The sequence below is a fragment of the Strigops habroptila genome, chromosome 7 (genome assembly GCF_004027225.2).
Source record: "Strigops habroptila isolate Jane chromosome 7, bStrHab1.2.pri, whole genome shotgun sequence".
Lineage (NCBI taxonomy): Eukaryota > Metazoa > Chordata > Aves > Psittaciformes > Psittacidae > Strigops > Strigops habroptila.
The window spans coordinates 38171983-38199140 of NC_044283.2; the positions used below are offsets into that span (position 1 = coordinate 38171983).

General features: G+C 36.6%; 2 protein-coding genes across 10 annotated transcripts in view; one reads left to right on the forward strand and one right to left on the reverse strand.

Annotated features, from left to right (window-relative positions):
* The window catches only part of CEP44 (centrosomal protein 44), a 16234-nt gene extending 15542 nt beyond the window's left edge, over window positions 1–692 (reverse strand). For 2 of the 4 annotated variants that reach the window (XM_030491634.2, XM_030491631.2), the window contains exon 1: window positions 449–550. The gene's annotated coding sequence lies outside the window, so the exon portion shown is untranslated. Of the gene's footprint in view, window positions 1–335 lie in introns of all 4 variants that reach the window. The other 2 variants (XM_030491630.1, XM_030491632.2) reach the window with 2 other exon arrangements.
* Window positions 416–25364, forward strand: FBXO8 (F-box protein 8). 6 transcript variants are annotated; one of them, XM_030491636.2, is made up of 8 exons: window positions 3039–4426; window positions 6148–6484; window positions 8677–8803; window positions 16241–16359; window positions 17984–18180; window positions 18976–19112; window positions 19658–22592; window positions 22641–23906. In XM_030491636.2, exons 1-7 carry the CDS (start codon window positions 4354–4356, stop codon window positions 19661–19663), a joined length of 996 nt encoding a protein of 331 aa, XP_030347496.1. In that variant the 5' UTR covers window positions 3039–4353; the 3' UTR covers window positions 19664–22592; window positions 22641–23906. The 6 variants fall into 6 exon arrangements, 4 of the variants coding, with proteins under 4 accessions (XP_030347497.1, XP_030347498.1, XP_030347496.1 ...); XM_030491637.1 differs by lacking the exon at window positions 3039–4426 and adding an exon at window positions 416–716 and having other exon boundaries at window positions 18976–22592; window positions 22641–25364; XR_003992187.2 differs by lacking the exons at window positions 3039–4426; window positions 19658–22592; window positions 22641–23906 and adding exons at window positions 504–716; window positions 10701–10826 and having other exon boundaries at window positions 18976–19259.
* Window positions 25365–27158: the final 1794 nt, after the last annotated feature.

Below are 27158 nucleotides of genomic sequence, written 5' to 3' on the forward strand. Positions count from 1 at the left end.
AGGAACTGCGCGTCGCAGGCCGGTTGCCCTGGGCGCCCTCGAAACACCGGCGGGAAAACAAAAGCGCGTCCAAGCCGCGGGCAAGGCCGGCCGCGGTCCCGGAGCCGCGCCAGCGCGCCGAGCCGAACTCGCAGGAGCATGACGGGGCCGGTCCCCCAGCTGCCATTGCTCGCCCCTAGACCCGAGGAGGCCTCCCCTCGGGAGGCCCGTTTTAAAGGAGCCTCCCCCGCTCCGCTCCGGGGCTCCCGGTCCCTGAGCAGAGGGAGTGCCCTGAGCTCGGAGCTGGCCCGGGAGGGAACACAAACCCCTGCCCCAAGAGCGATCCCGACGCCCACCGACGCCCCTGCTGCGGGACCCCGCCTCCTGCCGGGCCGTCTGCTCCGGAAGGCGGCTGCCCCGCTGCGCCCCTCAGGACCACAGCAGCTCCCAACTGGCGGCGCGCACAGACCGAATATGCCGCCGCTCTACCCAACAGCCGCTTCCGCTTCCTGCGCGTTCCTCCGCGGTGACGCCACTTCCAGCAACAACAGCAAACGTCAAACTTGCCAGGCAAGGAGACGGGGCGGTGGCGGTCTCCCTGCGTGCCGAGAGGCCTCTGCCACTCCACCGCCTCTCCCGCCGCCGGGGGCTGCTCAGACCCCTCCTGCCCGGCGAGGCTCACGCACGGACTCGGACCGGGCTCGTCGCGGCGGCGGTTGGAACCTGAGCTCGCACAGGTACGGACCTTGCCGCTTTCCCTTGGGGGACTGGCGAGTGAGGATGGACGGGCGGCGCATCCAATCGAGAGCCGGGGCTGTTGGGGCGGCCCAATGGCGCGGGGGGGCGGCACCCGCGGGGCTAGGCTCGCCGGTACCTGGTGGCGGGCGGTCAGCCGTGCCCCGGCCTGCCGCGGCCGAGGTTTCGGCTCCAGGTGGGGGGGAGGCGGCGAGCGGGGCGGTGGGAGGGCAGCCGCGGCCTTCAGCGAGGGGCGCTGCTTCGGCGCTCCCGTCAGCTCGGGCGGCCCTGGGCGTGAGGGACTTGCTGTGCCCCTGGAGCCGCTGCGTAGTTGCCTTGAGTCGGGTTTGAAAGGCTCTCCCGTCAAGGTATCGGCAGGCCTCTCTTACCAATGCAGCTATGATGAACGAAGCTTCAGGTTCGGTAACATCAGAGGAAGAAACGTTTCCCTATTCGAATAATTGCGGTCGCCAAGCGGCAGCTGTAGGGCTCAGTTGCCAGGAGGTGGAGGGCGTTTATATGGAGTGTGTTGGGTTTTATTTCATAAAGCAGAAACCAGTACCAGTACAGCATTAATCTAGGATGCTTTTAGCTTTTAGTATCCTTCAAAACTGCAAAAGAATTTATTGTGCACGAACAAAGCGACATGCAGAAGACATGATTAAAATTGAAAGCAGACTCTAACAGCTATCAAACAGAGCCAGAGAAGATCAGTGATTCATAAGCAAGCTTGTTATTTTTACTGTGGCAGTTGTTACAGCCAAGCTGTCAAAAGGTCTCTGTTAAATAAAGTTACATAACTAGAATTTTGGAGACATTTGAGAAACATACATTTGAATGGAGAGAATGGAGATTGAAAATGGATGTTCAAAACAATTGAAAACTATAGTTCTGGACACCTTTCTTAAAAGGCTTTATAATAACTATTAGTTTACTCATCTTGTTTCATGAGTGAGTTCTTAAAGCATTCATCCTGCATTACTACAAAGCTTATGGGGAAAACAAGATGTGATCTAGCAAACGGCATATAAGCTGCTGAATAGCTACGCACACACAAAAGCTTGTGGATTTCCAGCAGCTGGTTCTAGAATGGTTTAATTTTATTTCTTCTCTACAATTTCTTCAGTTCGTACGTACAGTTCGAACGTACGTTCAGTCATTTTTTAACATTAAAAAATACCTTTAAAATTATTTCTGCAGTGATATGTTCTGTATAAGTATGTGCGTACATTTTAAGAAGGCCAGTTTATTGAATGACACAGTATGGGGTTTTTTCTGTCTTGGAGCCATTTCTAGTGTTAAATAATTCGGAAGCGATTATGTTGTTGGTGATGTATAGCAACTAGTTTTTGTGTGGGGAGAAGAACCCTGTGAGCGCCGAGAGGAACTGTTGATAATCTTGTTAGCTCAGTATTCCTCAATGGAAGGTATTTTGTGAACAGCAACTTCTAGCTGAATGTTGCAGTAAAGGTATTACACTAGCAGCTAAAATTTGGATATTTGATTTTGGCCCTTTGTGACCACTACCAAATTCTTTACAAGTACTGCGTATAGAACACAAAGATAATCTGACTTTGAAGAGGTTTAAAAGCTATAATAAGATTGCCAGATGCTTACCTGATAGCATAAAGTTCACTTGATAATTGACTGGGCACAGCCCTTCTGTGGACTGTTTATGGTAATGCTGTTGGTCATCTTCTTTCATCTTCCTGGTGTATTATGATTATGAAACTTGTCACAATATAATTCTTAATGATCTTCAGAGCCTTGAATTTCCTGTTACTACTTTTTTTTCCCTGTTTATTTAGACTATGACAAATAATTAGTATTTTCAGAAGATTTTTAACAGTTGGGAGTTAAAAAATGTGTATAGAAATGTGGGTTTATTATAATGATATCAAATAATGTCAGAAAAGGTAGAAAAAAATTACTAGCAAAATAAATTCTTTAATCTGTCTTACAAAAAGTTACCTCAACTGACAGATTCATGCATTTAGCAGAACATTCCTTTCTCTCTACTTGACATATGTTGTTTGCATAGAATAGGTTCTCTCATTTCATCTTTTGTAAAATGTAAGGTTTAATACTGCAGTGTCATCATATTTTTTCTTGCTGATTTACGTTGTCTTAGTGGTTAAGGACTTGAAATAGTAATGAAGGATTATAAACGATTGCTCTTGGTTCTCTCTCTCCCTGAAACTAGTATTTTGGTGCTTAGCTATTTTATTATTTTGTTTAGAGTCAATGCTATATTTTCAGGCAGATTTTGTTTTTACATGAAGAGCTGCACCGAGAAGGTGTGCAAATTATATTGGAGTTACATCTACATGTATATGTATATATTTATGTCTTTCAAAACTTACATAATTGAGCCGAAAGATCATTATTATTCAGTCCTTCAGATCATCTGATATCTTCTGAGAGTGAACACAGCTTTTAAATTTGACATCTGCATATTTGAAAGTAAAATGCCTTGTTGGCAGTGTTCAGTTTACTCACAGGGCTAAGATCAAGAATTGGTTGAAGCCTGCCAAGATGTTTAGATACCTTTAGGTATACAGTACTGCTTACCAAGTACTGTACTTGAGTAATTAGCAAGCTCGAATACAATGATTAGCAAAACAGGAACTTTATCTTAACTGAATCCTCTAGCACAGTGATAGTAGCCCTTTCTGAAATGTTGCATGTGCTCAGAAATATTGTATTCCTTGTCTGCTCTTTTTATCCATTGGGAAAGCTGCCTCCTTCCAGCCCTTGGGTGTTACCACCTACCCACACAAGCTGGTTTTTAGCTTGGTTCTTCACTGCTCATCACTGTATCCTCTGCCAGCTCAGCAGGGGCAATAGCAGCAACAGCTGGAGTTGGAGCGGACTTGGTGGGTTTATGCTTGTAGTCCCAAATGCCAGTTCTGGCACACCTACCACTGATTCATTTAATAGCTCTTGATTTTGTTCTAACGGCGGTTGGTGGTCCTCCTTTGGAATGAAAGTTAGTAACTTCCTTCTCCTTGGAGAGATGTAGTTGTTCAAAACCAGAAAAAGGTGGCACTGAGCAACTGCATCTCTTTACAAAAAGTTGCTACCTTTTATTTTAATCTATCTAGGCAATGAAAAATAAAGGCAGAGTTCTTCATCTTATGAAGAAATATGTTTTATTTACAGCTAAAACTTTCATAATTGCAAACACCAGCATGAATTACCAAGGCCCACTTTCATGAGACCGCTCACCCTTGTGTTGCCACTTTTCACATGGCAGATTGTGGTATAGCTTCCACTGCTGAAGCAGCTTTACCGGTAGCCCTAGGGACTTTTAAAAATTTTATGCTGGTCTAAAGAAAATGAGAATACCTTCTTTATGCATACATTCTTGCAGCCAGTTGTATATCCTACTTATGGTGTGACTCAGTAAGCCTTTTTTTTTAATTGCCTGATAATTTATAGCAGTTGATCATGGTTTAATCTGTCTCTGTATGATAAAAAAAATTAAGCCAAATATTTATCTGTACAAGAAATAAGAATAAAAATAATGATAAATTTATGTAAAATCTTGCATATTACTAAATTGAATATAATACATGTGACTATAGTTTTTTCACAACTTTGGCCTTATCTAGAAATGAATTCTTAAACTTTCCCTGAATGGATGGTTATGTAGATAACTGCTTCACTAGCCAGCTGAACCTGTCTTGCGTTGACTTCCATCTTGATTGTGGTGGGGTTTTTTTCCTGTACCTTATCTAATTTCTCCATTTTCTCCCATAATCACCCATCACATTCATGGCTTGTTTCTTTCAGCTTATGTAGAACAGTTTCCATTCATGTCCAATCTTAAACAGTGTTAAAACCCTGTTTTTAATTTCCCATGCTAATAGAATATACATGATTTCAAATACATATGAGATCTTAGCAGACCAGGCCATCAGTGTTTCTTTTTCTGAAAATCAGCATTGGGAACCTACGGATTACTGGTATGATTACTTTAGTGATCTGTCATCATAGCAAAGGTTGAAAAATGATCACCATATATACACTACTTGTGGTAGGATTAAAACAACATTACCATACTGAATTAGTATGATGTATCATACTTTAATTTTCCCTCTTGTAAATACAGGTAGTTACTGAAATTTGAGTTATGGCATTCAGAAATCTTGATAACTGACTAACATTCAGGATCTGTTCTCTTTATTATCATCTGCAGCGAAGTTTGATAAAAAATCAAAACCCCACAGTGATAAGTAAGATATAGAAGCCTTATCCTGAAGTTTTTATGCTACTGTGCAAGAAAGCTTGAAAAGATATTTTGGTTGCTGTCAAGGTTTAAGCCCAGCTGGTAACTCAGAACCACACAGCTGTTTGCTCACTCCCCACCTTCTTCCTCCCCCCACTCCCAGAGGGATAGGGAGGAGAATCAAAAGAATGTAAATCCCATGGGTTGAGATAAGAGCAGTCCAGTAACTAAGGTATAATACAAAACCACTACTGCTACCACCAATAATAATAATGATGAGGGAAATAACAAGGGGAGAGAATACAATTGCTCACCACCCACCAACTGATACCTAGCCCAACCCGAGCAGCGATCTGGGCCTTCCGGGTAACTCGCCCCAGTTTATACACTGAGCATGACGTACCATGGTATGGAATAGCCCTTTGGCCAGTTTGGGTCAAGTGTCCTGTCTCTGTTTCCTCCCAACTTCTCCCTCCTCCCTGGCAGAGCATGAGTCTGAGAAAGTTCTTGATCGGAGTGAACATTACTTAGCAACAACTAAAAACATCGGTGTGTTATCAGCATTGTTCTCAGTCTAAAGCCAAAAACACAGCACTGCACCAGCTACTAAGAAGGAGAAAAATGATTGCAATAGCTGGACCCAGGACAGTTGCTCAGAAACAAGAAACTGAATCCTTAATGCATTATCATTAAAGCTGTTAAACTTTGTATTAATGTCAGTCACAGCCTAGTTTTCTGTGCTCCTCACTGTTCAGGACATCTTATATCTTCTTAGATTTTATAGCACTTCACTGACTCTACATAAGCTATTTTTATTACATTTTAAAGGAAGTCTGAAGATAATAATTCCAAATGTTCTGATGGTTAAAGCTTCTTAATTTGCATAGGACATAGATAATGTTTGGTACTATTCACATAAGCTTAGTATTAATTTTATAACTCTTCAAGCACAGAAACTTTTGTAAAAAAGATCAATTTTTTATGGGTTTGTTTTCAGTATTTATTCAGTTGCTCCATTGAAGACAGATTATATTGTCAGCATAACTTTGACAAAATTCATTTTTTTCTATTTAGATCAGTCCTACAGTTTTATTTTTCCAGTGTGTAGTCCTACAGTTTTATTTTTCCAGTGTGTACTGAGTCTGTCTTGCAAATATTCATAAATAGCTGGCAACATTTAATTTGGATTTTATGTCCAACAGGCTTGCAGATGGGTCAGGGACTCTGGAGAGTTGCTAGGAACCAGCAACTGCAACACCAAGGATACAGTGGACAAGGCTATTTTACCAGAGAACATGGTAGGAGGATAGCTACCAACAGTGTTGCCAATGCAAGCCATCGCAAACAAGCTCAAGGAGGCATTGATATCTACCACCTGTTGAAGACAAGAAAAACTAAAGAACAAGAAGGATTCATTAACCTGGAAATGCTGCCACCAGAGCTTAGTTTTACCATTTTGTCATACCTGAATGCAACTGATCTCTGTCTAGCTTCGTGTGTCTGGCAGGATCTTGCTAATGATGAGCTTCTCTGGCAAGGGTAAGCAAAATAAGTAAATAAATTTAAAAAAATCACCTGTGCTTTTCGTCACTCTAACCTGGGTAAAGGTTTCCTAAGTTAAATGAGATTTGATATAGGGAAAATATGAGTATAGTTTAAAAATGTGTTATTCTGGATTTATAATTACTGTCAGGTATTAACAGAGATTACTACATACACAAGTGTGCTTGGTACAAGTATACATGCGTATTACTGCACACCCATTGTTTGGTATATCATGAGGGAAAAAAACCAGGACTTGTTTTAGCTCAAAGCACATCTCAAATGTATGTATTATTACTTCTCTGAACTTCAAACAAATATCTGGCTTGAGCAAACAAACCTGTTCAGCAGGAAATCCAGGTAGAAAGGGATTCTAACTCATCTAGTATACTTGTCTTAGAGCAATTGAAGTGTATATATGTTTTTTTGGAAAATGGTAATGGAAGAGGGAAAGAAAAGGTCAGTTCTGCACGTGTCAGGTGGAATTTCTGCAGTGTAACAGTTGAAACTCATTTATACAACATATGCAGAGTTTGTGTGTCCAGGAAATAAATAAAGGAATGCTCTACCAAATAGTATAAGATCAAAATTTAATTAAAACTATTTTGTTTGATATTTGGTGTTTTACAACAGTGGGAAAGACTCGTGAAATCATACTTATTTTTAGAGTAGATGGTCAGCAGAACTTGTATCTTTTTTCACAATAAATTCTTACCCTTTAACTTGACAGACAGTAAGTAGTATTACTGTAATAGCTGGGTTGTTGTTCGGGTCCTGTTTCTTTTCCTTTCATTGAGCTCTACATCTCTTCCTTCATCTATTTCTTTGCCTCTCTGCATTTGACTTAAGCAGCTTCCCTTCTTACCATGCTTTATGAACTCAGTACTAGGATAATGCAATTATAACTTCTTAGTCACAATTTCTCTGCTATTGGGGACTGTTTTCTTGGCAGGAAGCAGGAATTCTAGTGAAGATCCTGCTAAGCTTCCAAGTTTACGTCAGTATCCATTGTATTTTACTCAGTTCTTGGTATAAAAAACCACACTAAATACAAATAAATTCCCTGGACCAAAGGTAGTATAGCTTCTTAATTGTATGTAGTATATATTCTTAACATACAAGGGGAAAAAAAACCCGTATTACCCACAGTGTTCATCCTGGGAAATAGCTCAATCATTTTTAGTGAAACCTTCCCAAATAGTACTCAGTTCAGAGTATATGCTTTGGTGGTGAAAATATGTCTTGATTTAGCAAATGAATAAAGATGTCAATTCGCATAATCTCTATAGATATCTTAGTCTTCAACGTTCCGTATGCTTTGGATATGTTTGAGTTTAGGCTGTGGCAAGCCCTGTGGCTGCAGTTCTGAACTCAGTCCAAGTTAGACCCAGGTTCCTGAACTGATAACAAAGTCGCTCCCATGTCCTCAGTGGCTACATGCTGGGTCCTAAACATTGTGCCTAATTATTTACAAAACAGATGTATTGAAGCAGAACTACTAGTTCGATAAGGAATCCAGATAACAAACGGATTGCCCAGGAAGTGAAAGTTCAAGGGAATTTCAGATGATGTCATCAAGGAGACTGAGATGAACGTAAACCGATGAAACTGAGATATGGAGTCAGGGTGGGATAGGAGGGAAAGAAAGTAAGAAGTGATGGAAGACATAGAGGGATGGGGCTGGATCGAAGAATTAGGACTAGTCAAGACTGGAAAAAGGCCAGGTGGCTGGAAAAGGACAGTCAAGGAAAGCGATAAGTTAATGGCATAATTTTGTGCAGATGTGGTGTCCTACTCACTGCACAACTGGGGCATGAGGAAAGCAGCACAATTTTTTTAATCTGCCATACTGCTGCAGAACAACTTGTCACAGTTACCCAGTGTTCAAATACTGGGAGTGACAGAAGTCTCAGCTATGTGGATGTCGTTATGATGCCACCTACTGGGATATGTTTTGAGATTGCACTCAAATACACCAAAACCTGTGAGAGGAAAACGATAATCATATAATTGAAAACTTCAGCATCGCACATGCAGAAGGATTAACAACTAAGTGTAACAAGCAACCTATTTTTAACTTTTGCTATAATTTGAGTATTTGGCTTTGCAGTGTTGATTACATTTTGCTTCTGTAAAATACATGAAATACAGAAAGGAATTTTGATAATAGACTAATTCTATTTTCATAGGTTGTGCAAATCCACTTGGGGTCACTGTTCTATATACAATAAGAGTCCACCTCTAGGATTTTCTTTTAGAAAATTGTATATGCAGCTAGATGAGGGCAGTCTCACCTTTAATGCCAACCCTGATGAGGTAAGTGAACTGTTGTTGATAGTAGTAAACAGTTAAATAATTGTGATTGTTGTTTTATAATCATAGCTGTATTAAAAGCTAAGTTTTAATAGTTGTTTTTTGGTTTGGATTTTTTTAACATAGGAATGGTTAATAATAAGTTGCAGCCCTATCCTGAGCTTTTTTTGCATATGGTACCTGTGCACATCATTTACATGGCTTGCCTCTTAAGTGCTCTGTTTAGCGGTCTGACCTGTGAATGTCAGGAATTCATAAGCTTGTACTGACTTAAGAATGAGACAGGTATCCTATACTGTGGAGACAGTGGTGAATTTAAAATGAGTAATAATAGGCCTACAGAGTTAGTTTAATCCCACTTCCGTTAAAGCAGGATAAGGTATAAAGTAACACCAATTACTTCTATGAAAGTTATGGTTTCTTGTAAGAGATTTTTAAATATTTCCACTATCAAGGAGCAAATCGTGAAATATTATGAAAAAGATATTATAAACTATTCTAAAGATCAGTTTGAGTTGATTTCTGCGGATGTTTATTATGCATAAATATAATCTTTCTTTATAGTATATAACAACATAGTTATTTTCAGAAAATACCCCATGTCAGTCTAGAAGGTTTCCATTTATTAATTCATGAAACTAACTGGGAAAGTCAGTTTCTGCTTTCACTCTGTCACCTTTCAAAGAAGAAAAGAGTTTGAAAGTAGACAGCTTTTGACTGGGAGATATGCAATTAATACCCAAGTGACAAAGAGAGTCTTTTGTGTACAAAACCAGACTCCTTCATGTTTCCTAGGAAAAGGTGGTACACTGTACTGTACTGAACAAAAAGTAGTGTTAACTTCCTGAATATATTTGCACATACAGAAGGCAGTGGTAATTGAATAAATCCAAAGTAGGAAGAGGATTAAGAGACATGAAAAGATACGCTTCTAGGAGCAAATAGTTCACTCTCCTGATACAGAGAAAACACAAACGTGTAACTACAGGGTGAAATAAATTAAAAAGTTGTATGAATCCTTACAATAATGTCATGTTGTTTAAATTCTTGCTATATCTCATATTCTGCTTGATAAAGATAATCACTACTCTTATTAGTCACAAATTACAGTATTTTGTAATTTCTCTGGTAGAGCTCTGCCTTCAACTGTGATACACAGTGCCACTTGAGTGATTAGCATTGATTTTCAACTGGATTTTAGTGAATTTAGTAGTAAATGTAAAGCTTTTTAAATGAAACACAATAGTAAGGTAACTTAAATGTTTTTAAGAACACTTAAATGTTTTTTAGTTGGTAACAGCTTTGTCCACCCAAATTTTTCTTTGTCTTTCAATTTGCTTTAACTTTTTTTTTTTCCACTTATATCTTTGTTTATAGTATACTGTTATATTCCAATCTAATTTAAAGTAATCTTGGCAGGTTTAAAGCATTTGGAGTCTTCACGAAAGGCACTGAATAAAAAATTCATTATTTTTCAAGATCTGCAAGTTAGAGCTACGTTGTAGTATAGCTAAATCAAATTTATTATCCTACACTTACTTCTTCTGGCTTCATTGTAGTATATTGTACAATAGTAGTACAAATAGTCTGCTTCAGGCCTAATGAGAGACAAGAATCTCAGGATATCTCCTAAGGGCTTCTGTTCCTCTCTCCCTGTGGAGCGCCATAGCCTGGTAGGAGTCATTCAGGGCCTGAGTTTCAGGAGAATTCACAAATACTATTGCTTTTATTGTTCACAACTGTGGTATTGGCAGCATTATGATTGTAAGGACACTGTGACTGGAATATATGATATGACATTCCACTATTACAAATGGCATCTCCGAATTTCCTGCCAAACTCTGCTTTACATTTGATAACAGACCTGATCAAATTACTATAAAAATAGGAATACTTACAGCCACAGGAGCAAGATTCTCCAAAGGACACCGCCCATGTCATGAAAATGGGTAACCAGGCTCCACAGCAACAGCTCCAGAGCTAGCGGTGGCTCATGGGGTAGGGAAGAGCATCTACACACTTTGTGGTAGGATTCTCTGGTTAGCCATTGTTGTGTGCATGGTGTTGTGGTATCTGCTGTAATTTAATGTATTGATTGTGTGCATGAGCTTGCATAATATGTAGCAGGTGCTCACATTCTGCTGAAAGGATGTGCCTAATCACATTACACATAGTCTAAAACAAAAAAGCTAAAAAACTCCAGTGCATGTTTGGTTTCTCTTTTTTTTTTGTTTGTTGGTTGGTTTTGGATTTAGTTTGTTTTTGGTTTAGTGTTTGGTTTGGTTTTTTCATATGGCAGCACCATTGTAGCCAAGATTTTGGAGCTTGGTTTTTGTTTCTTGGGGAAGAGGGGTGGTTTAGTGTTAGTATTAACACTTGAATATGAACATTATGTTATTCAATCTGCCTACATGGTCTCTGCTATATTTTATTCTAAAGAGTGTATGGTTTATGTGAAATGTTTCTCATGCAGTGCTCATTTCATACCTCACACGCTTATGACGCAGAATTTGTAGCAAACAGAAGTTATTTCCCACTGTTTTGTATATGTTTCTAACTCCCTACAAGGTATTTTGTCAAGTTTATTATATAGAGCTATGTTATGTAGTTAAAATTGGAACTGAAGGTGGAAAGATTGGTCAGGAAAGATTTTTTTTGTTTTGGTTTGGTTTTTTGTTTTGTTTTCCATAATGATAATGATTCTAACTGATGCTGTTTAATAGCATTTATTTTTATGAATCTATTGGAATCTGGACTGTACTGAAATCTCAGACTTTAATGAGGTCAGGATTTCCTTTATGTAGCATAATAACAATAAAATACAGTAAGACAGTGCTTAGACTAAACCTGGCTTTCCACTTTTGTGATTGTCTTATTTGTTACGAACTGCCCTTAGTTTTTGCCAGGGAAGTCAGTTTTCTGACCTTTTCTTGATTGTAAAGGAATTGTTAGCCACATGCATAAAGCTACCTTACCTGACTTTTAATTATAGTCTGCAAATGATGGAATATTTCCTGTGCTGTATATTTCTAACCCAGTTTTTTGAAAACTTACCCTATTTCATAGGGATCTACTAAGCAAGCCAGTTTTGAGATGCATTGATATATCTGTCCTAAGAATATTAAAGTATGTGTATGTTGTAGAGGGAAGATGTTCTTTTGCGTGATTTATCTGAAAAGGTGGAATGGACCAGACAGCTGAAACCTTTTGAAAACTCAACATTAAAGTCAGAGAACTTTAATCTTGTAAATTATTAGTTATGGATTCTGTGTAACATGAGAAATATTTCTACATTCTACTTGTGATTTCTGCCATCATAACTGTGTATCGCTGAGACTGTATTTTAAAGACATACAGTGAAAGAAACACTGTTGTAATGTTACATTCTATATGGTGTCCACATTTGTCACCAAATGACTTGATTTGTACTTAGGAACTAAGAATCTCAAAAATTTCTGTTGGAAAATATAACATCAGTACTGTGTCTTTTGTTCCAGAAAATGCACCATGAAATGTATTAAGATGTTGCATTTCCCTTGAAAATTGGAATAATAGTACCGTACATGTCTAATTATTATTTACTAGTAATGCATGTGTTACGTAGAAGCCCCAGTTAGCAGTCAAGGCCCTACTATGCCAGATGCATATTGGCCCAAAATAATTTAAATAATTAAGCTAGTATATAAACTTGAATTCCTATGTTTCCTCAGCTTTTGCTTAAGAATGTTTTAATTTTGTTGGTGATCAAAATTGTCTATTTTTAATACAGTACAAACTAGAAAGAAATCAGCATTTTATGTTGATATCTGTTATCCTACCAAAATGTAGAAGCATATAATTTGCAGAATTATAAATTGCCTAAGAATGTTGATGTACTTTCTAGTGATTTCCTTAGTCACCTGTTAAAACTTTTTAAGCTAAGCAAATTGAGCAGATGTACAACCATTTATGTGAAATTCATTGCTATAGACAAATGTATGTGTCATATATTTTCCTGCACTACTTTTAAATAGGCATTGGGTAAAAAGCTTCAGTGTCTCCCAACTTGAACTTTGCAACAATTCCATTTAAATATGTATAAACATGTATATGTGTAGAAAAATGCCGATTCCAAGATTTCTATGCCAATAATTTAGAATGTCTGGTTTGTTTTGTTTGCATGTCCAAACAGAGAAGGCAAAGGCAACTACAAAAATTTTAATACTGACTGCTGTATTAAAATATTCTGAAAGTACTCTTACCAGAGAAGAAGATCAATGCAGAAATGAAACCAATTCTGAATAAGAAAACTTTTTTGGTTTATGTATCCTGTATGGATATAAATGAATGGAAAGCTTCTTGGGAACAGGTGGAAAGTAATCACGGGGTGTCAGTGCTGTAGCAGAATAGGTTGGTAAAACAAGCATTGCGTGGCTGGGAAAAAATGAGCAACTGTAAAAAATAACATTGAAATACAACAAATAGCTTTTTTGGTTACTATTAATCTATAGTTATGATTGTTATTTGCATATATAATTTAAATCAACACTTTAATACATGATGATTTTATCCAGAGCTGTCTGAAATTCAGTGTTAACGTTCTTGCCACAAAGGCAAGGTATCCTTAAGGCATCTTTCCTAATTCTCTAATGTTAAGAACATTACAGTGACAAGCAGGCTCCTCGTGTAAGTTAGGCAGACACAGATCTACTGCAAATCTTGACTGTTGTACTGTTCACCTAACTATTCTTCCACTGCATCAGAATTAGAAGAACATACTGTGTGTGCTTATTCCTAAGTGTTAAAAACACCTCTTCAGACCTAGTAGATAGTGGCATAGATCTGCCAACCTGACTTCAGTCAAATGTATCCTAAGAGAATCACCAGATGACTGATAATCTTAGCGTTGATTTTAATAGTGTGTAGAACTAGTTATTTCAGCTAGCGTACCTGTCAAAAACGATCATGTTAGCTACCAAAAGTGATTTATTTGAAGTGAGGGTTCTGAGAGGAATTCAAGGCAGTGTTTATAGTGTTACAAAAAGCAGATTTGATGACATGCCATAAATCCTGTAAATAAATTTTATTTGCTGTGAGCCAAAATTTAAGGACTTTAAAGAGAAGTCGGGTTTCTATTGTTGCAAAATGTTTGTGGTTGTTGAGGAAGAAATAAAAAGCAACTAAAAGTGATGGCATGTGCTGAAGTATCTTTTATTTATGCCCTATTCATTTGTGAAGGAGATGAGGAAAATGAAATTGCATTCACAGAGAAAGATACTGTTAAGCATTATGTGTGGTGGGAAGAGAGAGAGGGAGTTAGAGACAGGGAATAAAAGTGCTTTGCAAAGACATGGTTAGCCTAAAAATCAAGTGAAGATTGTACCTTGAGTTGAAATCTAATGCATGAAAGAAATTACGGCATTTACTGTCACAGAGAAACGAACTCACTGTATGTCTTAAAGAAGGTGTTATTTTCGTCCTGCCTCATGTATGACATGCCAGGTATTTTCTGAATATGTTGCAGAGGTGTTTGTTAAATAATTGCAGCAGGAATATTACCGAGACTTCCTCGCCAGGCTTCAGTTTGTATTACCTTAAGCAAATACTTATTACTGAAGCAAATGCGTAAGTCTTATTAAGTGAGGATATATGTAAAGGACATGTTATGCTGCTAGTCTTGTATAAATTGCCAAAATACTTTAGGAATTAATACGCAGTTGATGTTCAATTTGATCTCCCATTTTAGTTTACTATTTAGCTCTAATTCAGGAAAGTACTTCACCTTATGTTGACCATCCATATTATGGACAAAGTTAAATATGATCTAATTTGGATTTAAATGCATGCTTATAGTGCAATACATGCTTCATTAGCGTCCTAAATAGAGATTCTTCCCAAAATCTGGGCCTAAAATTGCTAGGATTTTTCTTTCTTTGGTCTTGCCTATGTAAAACTTTTTTTTAATTCATTTTCTATAACATTCTTTTAACAAAAAAAAAAAAAGGTGCTAATTAACTTCTATTTTCTATAAATATATAAGCAAAAATTATGGACTGGTAAAAACAGATAATGTTCCAGGTGTTTGTTGGCTTTTCACTTGTGTTACTGATATCTTAAGCATATATTTTAGTTTATTTTTTGCTTGATATAACTGAGACTTTGCTTTACTAATCCATTCCATAAAACAACTTTCCAAACCTGCGCTCAGTCCTTTATTTCTTTTTTAAGCAAAATTGCAGAGCACTGGGAAGTTAGTTTATACACTGAATGACAGGTTGCCCCTATATCTTTATAGATGTAGTGTAAACTAAAAGGGCAGACTTGCAAAATATTGTGAACTCTGATATCAGAAGATTTATGAAAAAAGATTTCAGAAGTATTTTAAAGGTGATTTAGGTTGTGGCCTTGGTACGTAATCCTATGCAGAAATTCACTGTCCTACGCATTTTACGTTATTTCAACACTAGGGTATAGGCAACAGATACTGTAGTTAAGTATTGTAACACTTCTTTGTAACAAATGCTCAGAACCACTGGCAGCCCCTGCCAAACTGAATTGAAACTAGTTGGTTAGTTATTCTCAGGTTTAGATTTTTGTTGTTAAAAAACTGGAACGTTTTAAAAATCCATTAAGTTGGGTTTGATTTCTGAGATCATAAGGTAAATAGTTTTATGCTTTGGGATATTTCAATGAATAGAAAGAATCCAGAATATCACTGAAATATTTTTAAATTAGATTTGGCATGTATATTCTGTAAGAAATGTGTACTTGCCCAAGCATGGAAAATTCTGGAAATCATAGTATCAATATAAAATATACACAGTTCTATCATTTTAAATTTTTTTTTTTTTTTGGTTAGGCAGAATGTTCTTTTTTTCTGTGTACACATATTCATATATGTTGATATTTACCTATGCTTTGAAATCAGTGTGCTTGTCTTTATTTGCATTATTGCACATTTAAACAGATGCATTTAATGCATCTGTTTGAATGTGATACATTGTATACATGTGAGAACATTAATGTTTTAATGAAAGCTACTAAAGGCTGAACACATTATGGCTAAGATTTTCTTATTTACAAAAGTTAAGAAATTAAAAGCTATGGACCCTGCATCATTGTATATACAATTAGAAAAGTATGAAAACCAAAATACTAGTCTACACTGTAAAGAAATTAATAAAGAACCATCATGCTTGTTATGGGGTTCATAATTTTAAATTTCTTATTGTGAGTATATGTAAAATCTCAACTATAACAATAAATTGTTTCTTTGCATTTGATTTATAATTTTAGAGGGTATTGTGCATGTTGAAATGTGATTTTGAGGAAGAAGAATCATTCTGAAAAACAAACCAACTAATTAGTAGGATTATGTTCATACATTGCCAAGCACAGTACTTGTTCCTAAACACATTATGAAGATTAAGCATATTTATACATACATGTATTTTATCTCAGGGAGTCAACTACTTTATGTCCAAGGGCATACTAGATGATTCGCCGAAAGAAATAGCTAAGTTTATCTTTTGCACAAGAACACTAAATTGGAAGAAGCTGAGAATCTACCTTGATGAAAGGTAATCTGAATTTCTCTTGAGACATTTCCTATTCACTTTCAATGTACTGGTCCATTCAACAATATTTTGCTTGTATTGATGTAATTTTATAGATGTGAAAATGCAACTAAGTAATGCTGCTCCTAAATCTGAACAGTTTCTCAGTTCAAGTATTTATTAACTGTAACATTTTATAAGAACCCCTGAAAATACCATCTATAACAAGTAAATATCACATCCTGTGCTTTTTCTGCATTTTTGCAGTTCGGGCATGAATTGTTTTGAATTTATAGTCAGCATTTAAACTGCACAGGATAATCTTTGTGCTGTATGACATTCAGATTTTAGAGTTATTTTGCTGCGCTTTTTTGACTTGAGGTTGGTTTTTTTTCCAATCTAGTATGGGTATTAATCAGAAAAAGCAGTTATCACTTTACTGAGCGATGATAGCTTTTTAACTAATGTTGAATCATCTAACCATTATTTGGGTGTCTGGTATTTCTTGAATGGAAGTTACACCCACCTCCTAGGATGCAATAGAGCATCCTCTTGGAGACAGCATGGATGGCAGTAGGCAACACTCTCCCTGCTGTAGCATGCTCTTCTACCTCCATAATGCTTTCTCTTGCCCTCCAGGATACCTTCAGGTTGGGGTAGTGCAGTATCAGGAAAGAGAAGCATCAACACATTTAAGTTGAAATAGGAGGAGAATAATAACTGGACATAAATAGGAAGAGCAGAGGGAGAGCAGTGCTTCCAGCAGGAATCCTCTCCTGCTTTTCATCCTCCTCAGCCTGTACCACTAAAGGAATAAAAGGAGTCATTCTATAGTGGTATCACCACTGACAGTCCTGTGCTGTAAAACTTCAGATTATCAGTTTTTGTTGGCAATAGAAAAAATACAAACCAGTTTAACAGATGAGATTGCAAGTTAATATTAGCAACCCCTACTGCCGTTCATCTTCCTTTCATAAACAGAGTGTAATCAGGCACTAAAAATACAACTAGGTTTCTAAATGTTGAAATTCCCCTTCTAGTACTGAAATGTTTAACAGAAAGGATAAACATATGAGAATATTCTTTGGTTCACTTCAAATTTGCATCCAAATTTCCTTCAGATGTCTTTTACACATCTGTTCATGTAGGCTAGTCTGAATCCCTTAGATGTTTCTGGGTTCAGTGGAAAACACTTGAGAGCATTACACCCTGATGGACTTAGACTTAAAGAGGTTTTGTGAGCAAATTTTATCTAAGCCTGGTTTTAACAAGATACTCCTGTAACAGCTTCTACTTAGGCACCAAAATGTGTGACACACATGAATCTATTCCCTTTCTTTCTTTAGTGGTTTTGTCAGTTTAAAGGAGCCTCTGTGTAGATTGTGATTATAAAGAATATAAAGAAACTTGGAATGCATATAAAGAAACTTGGAATTCTGATTAATGTATATTTCTATAGTATTTGGTTACTATTATGTTTGAAAAACATGGGTTTATATTAGCTTGTACTGTTAGTGATAGTTTTGTTTGCAAAAGCCAAAGCTCATAAACTATTCTAAAGCTTTCATTTTTATTTTTAAAACGTATGTTTTCATATTTAAACAGTTGAAAGAAAATTCTCTAATTATGTGGGATTTTATTCTACCAGGCGAGATGTTTTGGATGACCTTGTGACACTGCATAACTTCAGAAATCAGTTCTTGCCAAATGCACTGAGAGAATTCTTCAGACACATTCATGCTCCTGAGGAGCGTGGGGAGTACCTTGAGACTCTCATAACAAAGTTCTCTCACCGATTCTGTGCTTGTAACCCTGATTTGATGAGAGAGCTTGGCCTTAGCCCTGGTAAGCAAAAAAGATTTGATTCAGTGGATCAGTCTTTGTATTTCTGGATGATGTTACTGTTTATGATAGTTTTAAGATCGGCACCTAAACAAGTATTTCTGAAAGTACAAACATGGCTTAGGAGGGTTCAGTATACAGGCATCATCCCACTCGAGGGAGAAAAAAAGACCAAAAAATACCCATACAGATTCTTTTCTTAGAACTAGCTGTTAAGTGGGGTTTATTTTCTTATTATCTTTCCTTCAGTTTTGTCTGTGCTCAAGCTCCGTACTATCTTTAAGTTCCCTCTTGCAAAGACACACTTAACATTTTGCCTTGTGGATAGTCCCACAGAAATGAGAGGGAATTTTGGGCCTCACTGAAGTTAACAAGTATTTATAATTGGTTGGGAAGGAGCCAGTTTTCGGCAGTGGGACTGCTTACATATTTAAAGATAAGCGTTAGCAGGATGTTGACCTTAGTTCGCAAAAACTTCAAGAATCTGTCTAACTGAATGTGCACAAAGCCCTTAGTAACTTTTGGATAACATAGAAATATTAAGAGATTTGTAAATGCTCATTTGGCAATGTGCTGACATTATTACTTTGAAAATTGCTATATTAAATTTTATTTCACTGGGATACCCTTTTGAGTTGTTATATATGTGTGTGTACATATATAATTTTATAATTATAAATTTAATTATAAATTAATGATGAAGACTGTTAAAGTACTTACTTGAACAGGGAGCAATATTTTTAACAATCACAGTTTCCTTCTAATCTTTTTTTTATTTACTTATTCTCTCTTGTCTAGATGCAGTTTATGTACTGTGTTACTCTTTGATTCTACTTTCCATTGATCTAACAAGCCCTCACGTGAAGAACAAAATGTCAAAGAGGGAATTCATCCGAAATACACGACGAGCTGCACAGAATATTAGTGAAGATTTTGTAGGGCACCTTTATGACAACATCTACCTTATTGGCCACGTGGCTGCCTAAAAGCACAATTTGCTAGCACTTAAAATTTGTAATTTTCAAAAACTACATCAATTCAAGAAATTAATAATTTTGTAGAGATGGGGGTTATTTTAGTGCTGGTCATTCTAACCTCTGTATGCAATCAAAGTTTGTGTGTGTAAGCGTGTGTATGTGTAAACTACCTTTTCTATCTATTTACCATGGAAACAGAAAAATTTGGAGATTCTGTTTTTCATAATTTTTTTTAGTTTTGCACAAAACGATGCCATTGGTCTGACACAGCCATTTATGAATGTTAAACTGACATTACAGTCTAAGCTGACAAAGTGGTGGATTTGTGCATTAGATCTGCTTGAAACTTTAATAAGTTCATTCTTTTTAGAATACCATGTAATGTGTATATATTTAATGAAAGAGATTTATAATCATAATTATTTTATTGTAAAATATTTTAACTAAAATTTCTTCTTTTATCTCTTAAGTGTTGTACTTCTTTCATTTGCATTTTTTTACAGTGCTGACTACCTCAGATACGTAATTTAGTGAAATATTGATCTGAATACTACAATAAAGTTTACTTTAGGAGATGACAGAACATTTGTAAAATATTTAAGATGATATCTAATACTGACTAACTTGAATTAGCATATTGCCAACCTGCTATTCACTCAATTTTAAAGAAGATTATAACCACTATTTTAGATGAATCCTGATGTCATACAGGGACAGCCTAGGAAAATCATGCAGTTTACCTGGAGAGTTTACCTAACCTATATTGCAGGCGCTAGTTATTGGAGACATAGAACAAGTACAGTTATCTATTCAGCATGGTAAGAAAGGAGAAATCTCAACAGGGAAAGTGGTAGGGGCAGCTAACATGTTGCTGCTTTCAACTGCTTCCCTCAGTTTAGAAGTGTCAATGATGGAAATGCCTAGGCAAATATATACCAGATGACTCATTGCAAAAGCTGTTAAAAACTGACTGTGCAAGATCAGAGCAGTGACTGTGCAGACTGGAGAGGCGACCTGGACTCAGATACTGAATTAATTATGCTTTCTAAGTCTGACATGTAGCTGGATTTTAAATAGTTCTGGATTTATGAAAATACTTAAATATGGTCTTGGTCAGATTGTGTTTTACATTTTCTGAAGTGCATAGAATATTAATATTAGTGCGTGTGCAGGAACTGAATAAGGATTTGCCTGGTTTTTGTTCAGATATCTCATAGAGCAGTGCTTTTCTTAAATTGACATAAAATGTAGTTGAAATCAGAGCTGTTCCTGATTTTGTCTGTTTACATAATATTCAGCTATCGCTAGCATCTGGATTCATCATGGTAACAAGTAGATTTATCCTTTTTCCTTATCACACCATGAGGTGAGGTAGAAAGATACTCTTAGTTCTGTTTTACAGATTAATCTGATTTTTATTTGTCTGTGTAGGAAGCCTAAGGCAGAGCTGAGAATTGGATTCAAGTCATACTCCTCAAAGGCATGCACTTTGCCCACACTGCTGCTTTCCATTTGGTATCTAGGGAGTGTTACATTTGTCTTGGGTACCAGAAGAGCAATGACAATGACAGTACACATAAGGGCTACATAAATGACAGGGAGGAAACAATGTAGCTACTGCTGCAATCTAAGTGTTCAGTACATTTTGGTTATAGCTCTGGTCCACATGTAAAAATGCACCCAGAAAAAGTTGTGGGTTTTTTATTACATTACCTTTAATCAAGAGAAAACGCCATTTGTATTTGTAGCATACACAGCCAAAGCCAGGAGCCAGCAGCAGCACAGCTATTTTCCAGACAGGTTTTACAGTATTCCTCCCCTCTCTCAGGATAACTTCATCCTGTGTCATTTCATATATTTCAGGAAGCCCAAGGATGCATTTCACGTTGGTCAATTAATCTCAAGTACAAATAAAGATTATATGGTATGTTGGGGAGCTTTGTTTAAGGCACAGGTATCTGGTCCTGTTAAAACACAAAAACAAAACAAACCAAAACCAAACAAAACAAGCTGGAAAACTTTTATCATGATCTGTAAAAACAGTGATAAAGGATAAATGTCTCTGTACTCCTTAATGTGATCTTATGGAAACCGCAGAATATGGCTTTCTAGAAAACACTCCTCAGAAGTTACACACTTTAACAAGAAGAATTCAGTGACTTTTGAAATTACAACTAATCTTATCAGGAAATGTTTTCTTCTCAAACCACAAATGCAGAGCAAGAGTCTCTTCTGACTGGTATTTATGTTAACATTAGTGATACTGGTTTTGATTTTCCACTGATACAAGAGTATGAATTGTTAGTCTGCATTTCTCTTAATTTCCAGTTACCCTCAGTTCCCATCCTCAAACAGATAGAGAACAAAGCCTCCAGGCAGACAGAACATGTTTTTTCTGGAATATCTGAGTACATCTATTTACAAGCTTTAGAAAGCTTCAGGGCCAATGTAACAGCCAAGAAGATAAATTAGAAGCAGGATGATATGGTTAAAGTTTCCATAAAACACAACTCCAGGGGAAGAGAAAAAACAAAACAAAACCAAACCCTAATCACATACAGATAACAGCATCTGATCTTCACAATAGGATTTTGAACAGTGTTAGATGGTTAGCACCCAACTCATGGTGTACATTATGTTACTAACTCAAAGTGGAACAGAAAACAGCAAACACAACATGCCAAGTGTGAATTCCCTTAGGGGTAACCAAGAAACAAAAAATTACAAGAGATGTCTTCTGTCCTCTTGTCTTTTGAAATTCGAGTCTTTGTCCAGAGTGGCAGAGAAGTAATTTTTTTTTCATTTTAAGAATGTAGATTTTGCATGAAGTTAGGCTATTTTCTGTCTTAAAAGAAACAAAAAAAAAAACCAAAAAAAACCAAGCGTAATAATACTCTTGTAAAGTGAGAAAGATAAAGTTTGAATTCTCTTAGTCATCGTCTAAAAGCCCTCTAGCAACTTAAGTTTCGGGCAGTGTCTTCTTCAATGAACTATTGGTGCCTCCACATACATTTAAAAGAAAACATACTTCATTGATCCAGGTGTCACTAAAGTATGTGATGTGGAAATAGCTACTTAATAAAACACGTCAGAAGACTTAGGATAAAGGATCCCAAGCCTAATTACATGGGCAGGATCATATTCATAGCTGTGAAGTGATTCCTGAGCTATTGTGATTCTGCCACTGCTTGTCCTTTGAACTTTGGCCATGGGATGTTGCCTTCATGCTGATTGTACACAGCACTGAAGGAAGAAATGAGCCTGCAGCCCATCCCCCTGAAAACACTAGTTATTCTGGTCCTAAAAGACACCAAAAGTTGTGCGCTGAATGGCCATTTCTGAAATTTTGCTAACTTTAGTGTATCCAGATGTGACGGACAACAGTTCTTTGTTCAGATCGGGGAAGTGAATGTACCTGTGTCCATGTACAGTGTCACAGTGTCTGATTGTGTCTGTCTGTGGCACTGTACAGTATCACATGTACAGTGTCTGATTACAGATAATTTTTGCCTTTATTAATTCTGAGGCTCTCATTGCATTTATTCAAGGAATACAGCATATATTACATATTCACATGGTTTAGTTATAGACAGTGTCTGATACTCCGCATTTTCTCAAAACTTTTTCTGTCTTAAATACTTTCCATACTCTAAACAACAGATTTATTCATCTTTGGCTTTTTGAAATAAATCAAAGCTGCTTCAACATACAAAAGCCCAAACAACTGTAAGTCAGAAACACGTTTGTCAATTTTGAAGTGGGCAAGCAATTCGCGTTCGGGGGGAAAAAAAAAAATCAATTTTTTCTCTTAAACTTTTCCCTCCCATATTGGAAAAAGAAAAATTATAAACAGTTTCAAAATACAGATTTAGGAAAATAAACTGTCTATCTGGGCAAATAAATGTTACTATTTCCTCTTCGGTATACACCAGTTTATTGATGTTCTTTACATAAACAAATTTATCAACAGGAATTGCTCTTTTTTGAAGTGGTAATAGTTTTGCTTTCTCTGTAAGGCTGTCATTGTGCAATCTGATATTTTTATAGTTTGGATTTTAGAAAACAAGTATTAAATTATTTTAAGTACTTTAGCAAAATTGAGATATACCTACTTGATCATGTTAAAATGTCAAAATAACAGTATGAAGTATTTAGAAAAGCCAGATTTAGTTGTGTTCTATTGGATTGGGATTTTTTTTTCCTTTCACATATTTCATGTAAGTATCAAAACTAATAAACATTAAGGCTGATGACTTGTTCTCTGCCATTGTAAAATCTACCACTCTAATCTCAAAAGCACTATTAAAATGGACAAAGAACAGACTTAAAGGATTTCCTGTGTCTCCCATAGGCACATTATGGTTTCATTTTGCCTTAAAGGGAAATAATATACAAACTTTTATCATCTACATATAATAGTGATTTTAGTAAGATAAAATTTTATGTGAGCTTCTAATATTATTTATCAGATGTTAAAAGTTAAGACTTACCGTACAATGTATGTAATTAAATCATAACCAGATAGCTAGGATTAGTTACAGAAATAAACATGTATGTAAAAAGCTTCAGAGAGATCACATTGCTCCTTCATCACTTCAGTGCTTTTGCTGACAATGATGTTAGTAAATTTGAATTTTCATTTCTTATTCATATAAACAAGCTTAGAGAAGAGACGGATTAGAAGATGTTTACACAGAATGCTTCTATTTCCTATGTGAATTTTTCTTGAGTTAAAAATGAACTTTCTGTATTTGCTTTATAATTTCAAAAGTCAAAAAACTACAATTCATTGAAAGACTGAAGAGGCTCTGATTTTCATATGTGGTTCACTTGTAGCACCTAATACAGAAAACAAGCAAAAAGCATGATTCAGATTCCTAGCAATCCAACAAATGCATTATTTTTAAGCTTAAAAATACTACTTACTGAGTATGTGTACATGACAGAAATCAAGCATATTTATGTGAAAGCAACATGGTCAGGATACCAGTTCTTTTCAGAGAGAATACTCATTTGTAAAAGTTAGCTTTCTTCTTGGCAGCATTGGAGAGGAATGTTGGATTTAATTTAAAATGATTAATGAGATTTTGTCAGACTCCCTGCCTTTACCACCGCTGCAGTTTGTCAGCACAACAACCTGGGAAACCCGGACGCCACTCTGTCGCCCAAAACAGCTTTCCAGGAAAAAATAAACCTGAGTAACTAGTGCCAGGTACATGTCAATGCTATTGTCTTTCAGCTGTTGAAAGTTTAACTCTAAGTTCGGACATTTACACATTCTGAGGAAGTGAACCTCATTCATTATTTCAATGGTCTGGTTTTGTCAGTGAATACCAGTATAAAATGAACTTTTCAGAGCAGGCATAGCCTTTATTATAGCCTTGTGGAAAATCCTATGATACACGCAGATGAGAAATTCTTTAAGAGGAAAAAAATCAAAGCTTGTCCAGGTAAGCTTTTTCTGGAGAAAGACCGTCTATGCAACCTGTCTCATTTTTGGCTGCATTCCATTAAGAGAACCTCATCCTCCAAGCCCTACACCCATGGATAGGCTGCCAAGTGGCAAGGAATGCTCTGCTGGACTTGAGGCGGACACATCTGTATGCACACATATGCTGATAGCCAAACCCCAACAAATTCACAATACTTTTCATATGCAACTGTAACATAAGAAAATGAGCAATTCTTTTGAAACGTAAGGTAGATGATACTGAAAATTATTTACAATTTCTCTTTTTCTCTTGTGGGAATTTATTCTGTTGGGCTACAGTTTGAGCATTGTGTTCTTCTGACACATGAAATAAATACACAAAAAATGAAGACTTTCATTTCAAAAGCAGCCTTGCCCTTCCAGGGAAACATATGTCTGCCTGGGCTGTGCAGGTCTTTCTGCAGTCACATAACCCTGTATCAACAAACTGACCTTTCCTTCACTCTTGTGGACCTGTTTACATATAAGTTTATCCACTAACGCTGCAGGCTAAAAATCCTGTGAGGCTTCAGAGCGATGTACATGGTGAAAAAGACTTAGTACTGGTTTGCTGCACAATGCAAAACAGTCCTTATGGGGCATGATGCCACAGGTATTCTTTGCATTACTTTTATCTTAGCTATTTCTTACATGTGAAAAGTACTTTCACAACTGTTGTTTCCCCATCTTCACTCCATAATTCAGACTAATTGCCATAACTACATGCAACACAATTGAATTGAAATATATTTTTATAACTGGAGACCTTAAGCTTACTTGCCTTCTGCAGCATTAACCACCTTCACAACAAAACAAACAAGGAAATCACAGAACTGCTTTAGGAGTGCTAGAGAAGTGCATCTCTCAGTGTGCTGCCTGGTGAAAATCCTACATTTTTTCTTATTTCCCCTTAGGAATTTATATCAATAACTATATTTGTTACTGTTCCATGCTGTCTAAAGTCTGACAGTACCTTTCCTGATTTGTACTAGAAGAAGATAGTTTTGTTGGATTTGCAGTTTTTTCCCCCTGGGTAACAGCAAAATTTACAGTAGATATACGACATTCAGCTAGCACAGTAAAAATGTGTTTTAAAAATACTTTAATATTTTTTCCCCCATATGTAAGGTTTGGATATGTAGTAAAATACAGAAGTACCATGATTCGTAATCAGCTTTTGTTAAAACTTTTTTCAGCTTTTTAAAAATAAATGTATTCATTTATTATTTCCTTGTCTTGATATTAAGTGTTCACAATGTACATTGTGCTGCATAACATATACTGAAAATCACAGCATAAAGGCCTAATTTGAAGATTTAAATGGTACATTGTGCTGAATTCCTATATAAAGTAGATTTTATTTAAAATCATAAAGACCCTGAAATGTATTGAGAATTCTTTTAAATGAGTAATATTTGGTAATATTAAGTTAAAATAATAAAATATGTTGCCTGGGTACAAAGACACAAATTCATAAAAGGGGTGGAAAGCCAAAGGAAAACATTTTCTTTGATAAGAGTTTTCATTAAAGGTTTCATTAAAACTAAAATTTTGTTAGTTTCAATGCAGGTTGAGACAAAAGTTTTAAAGAGGTGAGATCAGCAGTTTCTGTAAGAAGATACCTGGTCCCAGCCGTATTCATACCTTATCCTTCCTCTTTCCTAAAGCGGCAACATAACAGCCTTTCTGCCCTGCCCAACAAGTCTGCTCCTCAACACAGCTGTCTGCAGTGAGGCTGAGCAGAGTCTTCCTTTGATGCCTACTCTTCTCTTCCTCCCAGTTAGTAAATGGACTGTGTGTAATCTTGTTATTGTTAAAATATAACATGTTCTCTGTAATTTCTTAACACTGGTTAAATAACAGAAACAAAAGAAATTAGTAGTTAGGATGTACTCTCAGTGAGTGTCGATATCTTTTAAGTACAGATAGTTGTTCTACTATACCAAAGAAATAGAAAAGGAAGGCCATGTTGCAAATTATACAGCATTATGTCAATAACTTCAGTCTCATGATTTTTCCAAAATCATCCTTAAATTAATTCCACAGATGCTGATTAATGATCTTTAGTTTATTTTAGAAGCTGTTCACTGCATACTTGAACTAAGCAGAATTTTACATAGAGTATGAGAGTAAACTTGGAGAGGTTTGTCTGCATTATCCTTACAATGCACCTAGTAAGATATAGCCTCGTAAAATTCTGCCCCACCACTGTCAAAAGCAAACCTGTAATTCACAGAAGTAGAGTCAGGATGTCATTATGGTTTGGACCAAGCTAAATATTAGAAGCATGTTTAGTGCCTTACCTTCTGACAGCCCCCTGGTCTCAGCACACTGTTTAAGCTGATATCACTGTGGTATCAATCCCTACATAGCAGTATTCTCAAATCTTTTGGATAACCTGTTCTCAGTAAGATGAGAAACAAAAGCAGATTGACTTTCTGGATGCTTTATGCTTACTACAAGTAGTGCAAGTGATACTATTGCTTAACACAAGTGATACTTTAGTCAAAAAGCATTTAACCTCAGAGAGAAGA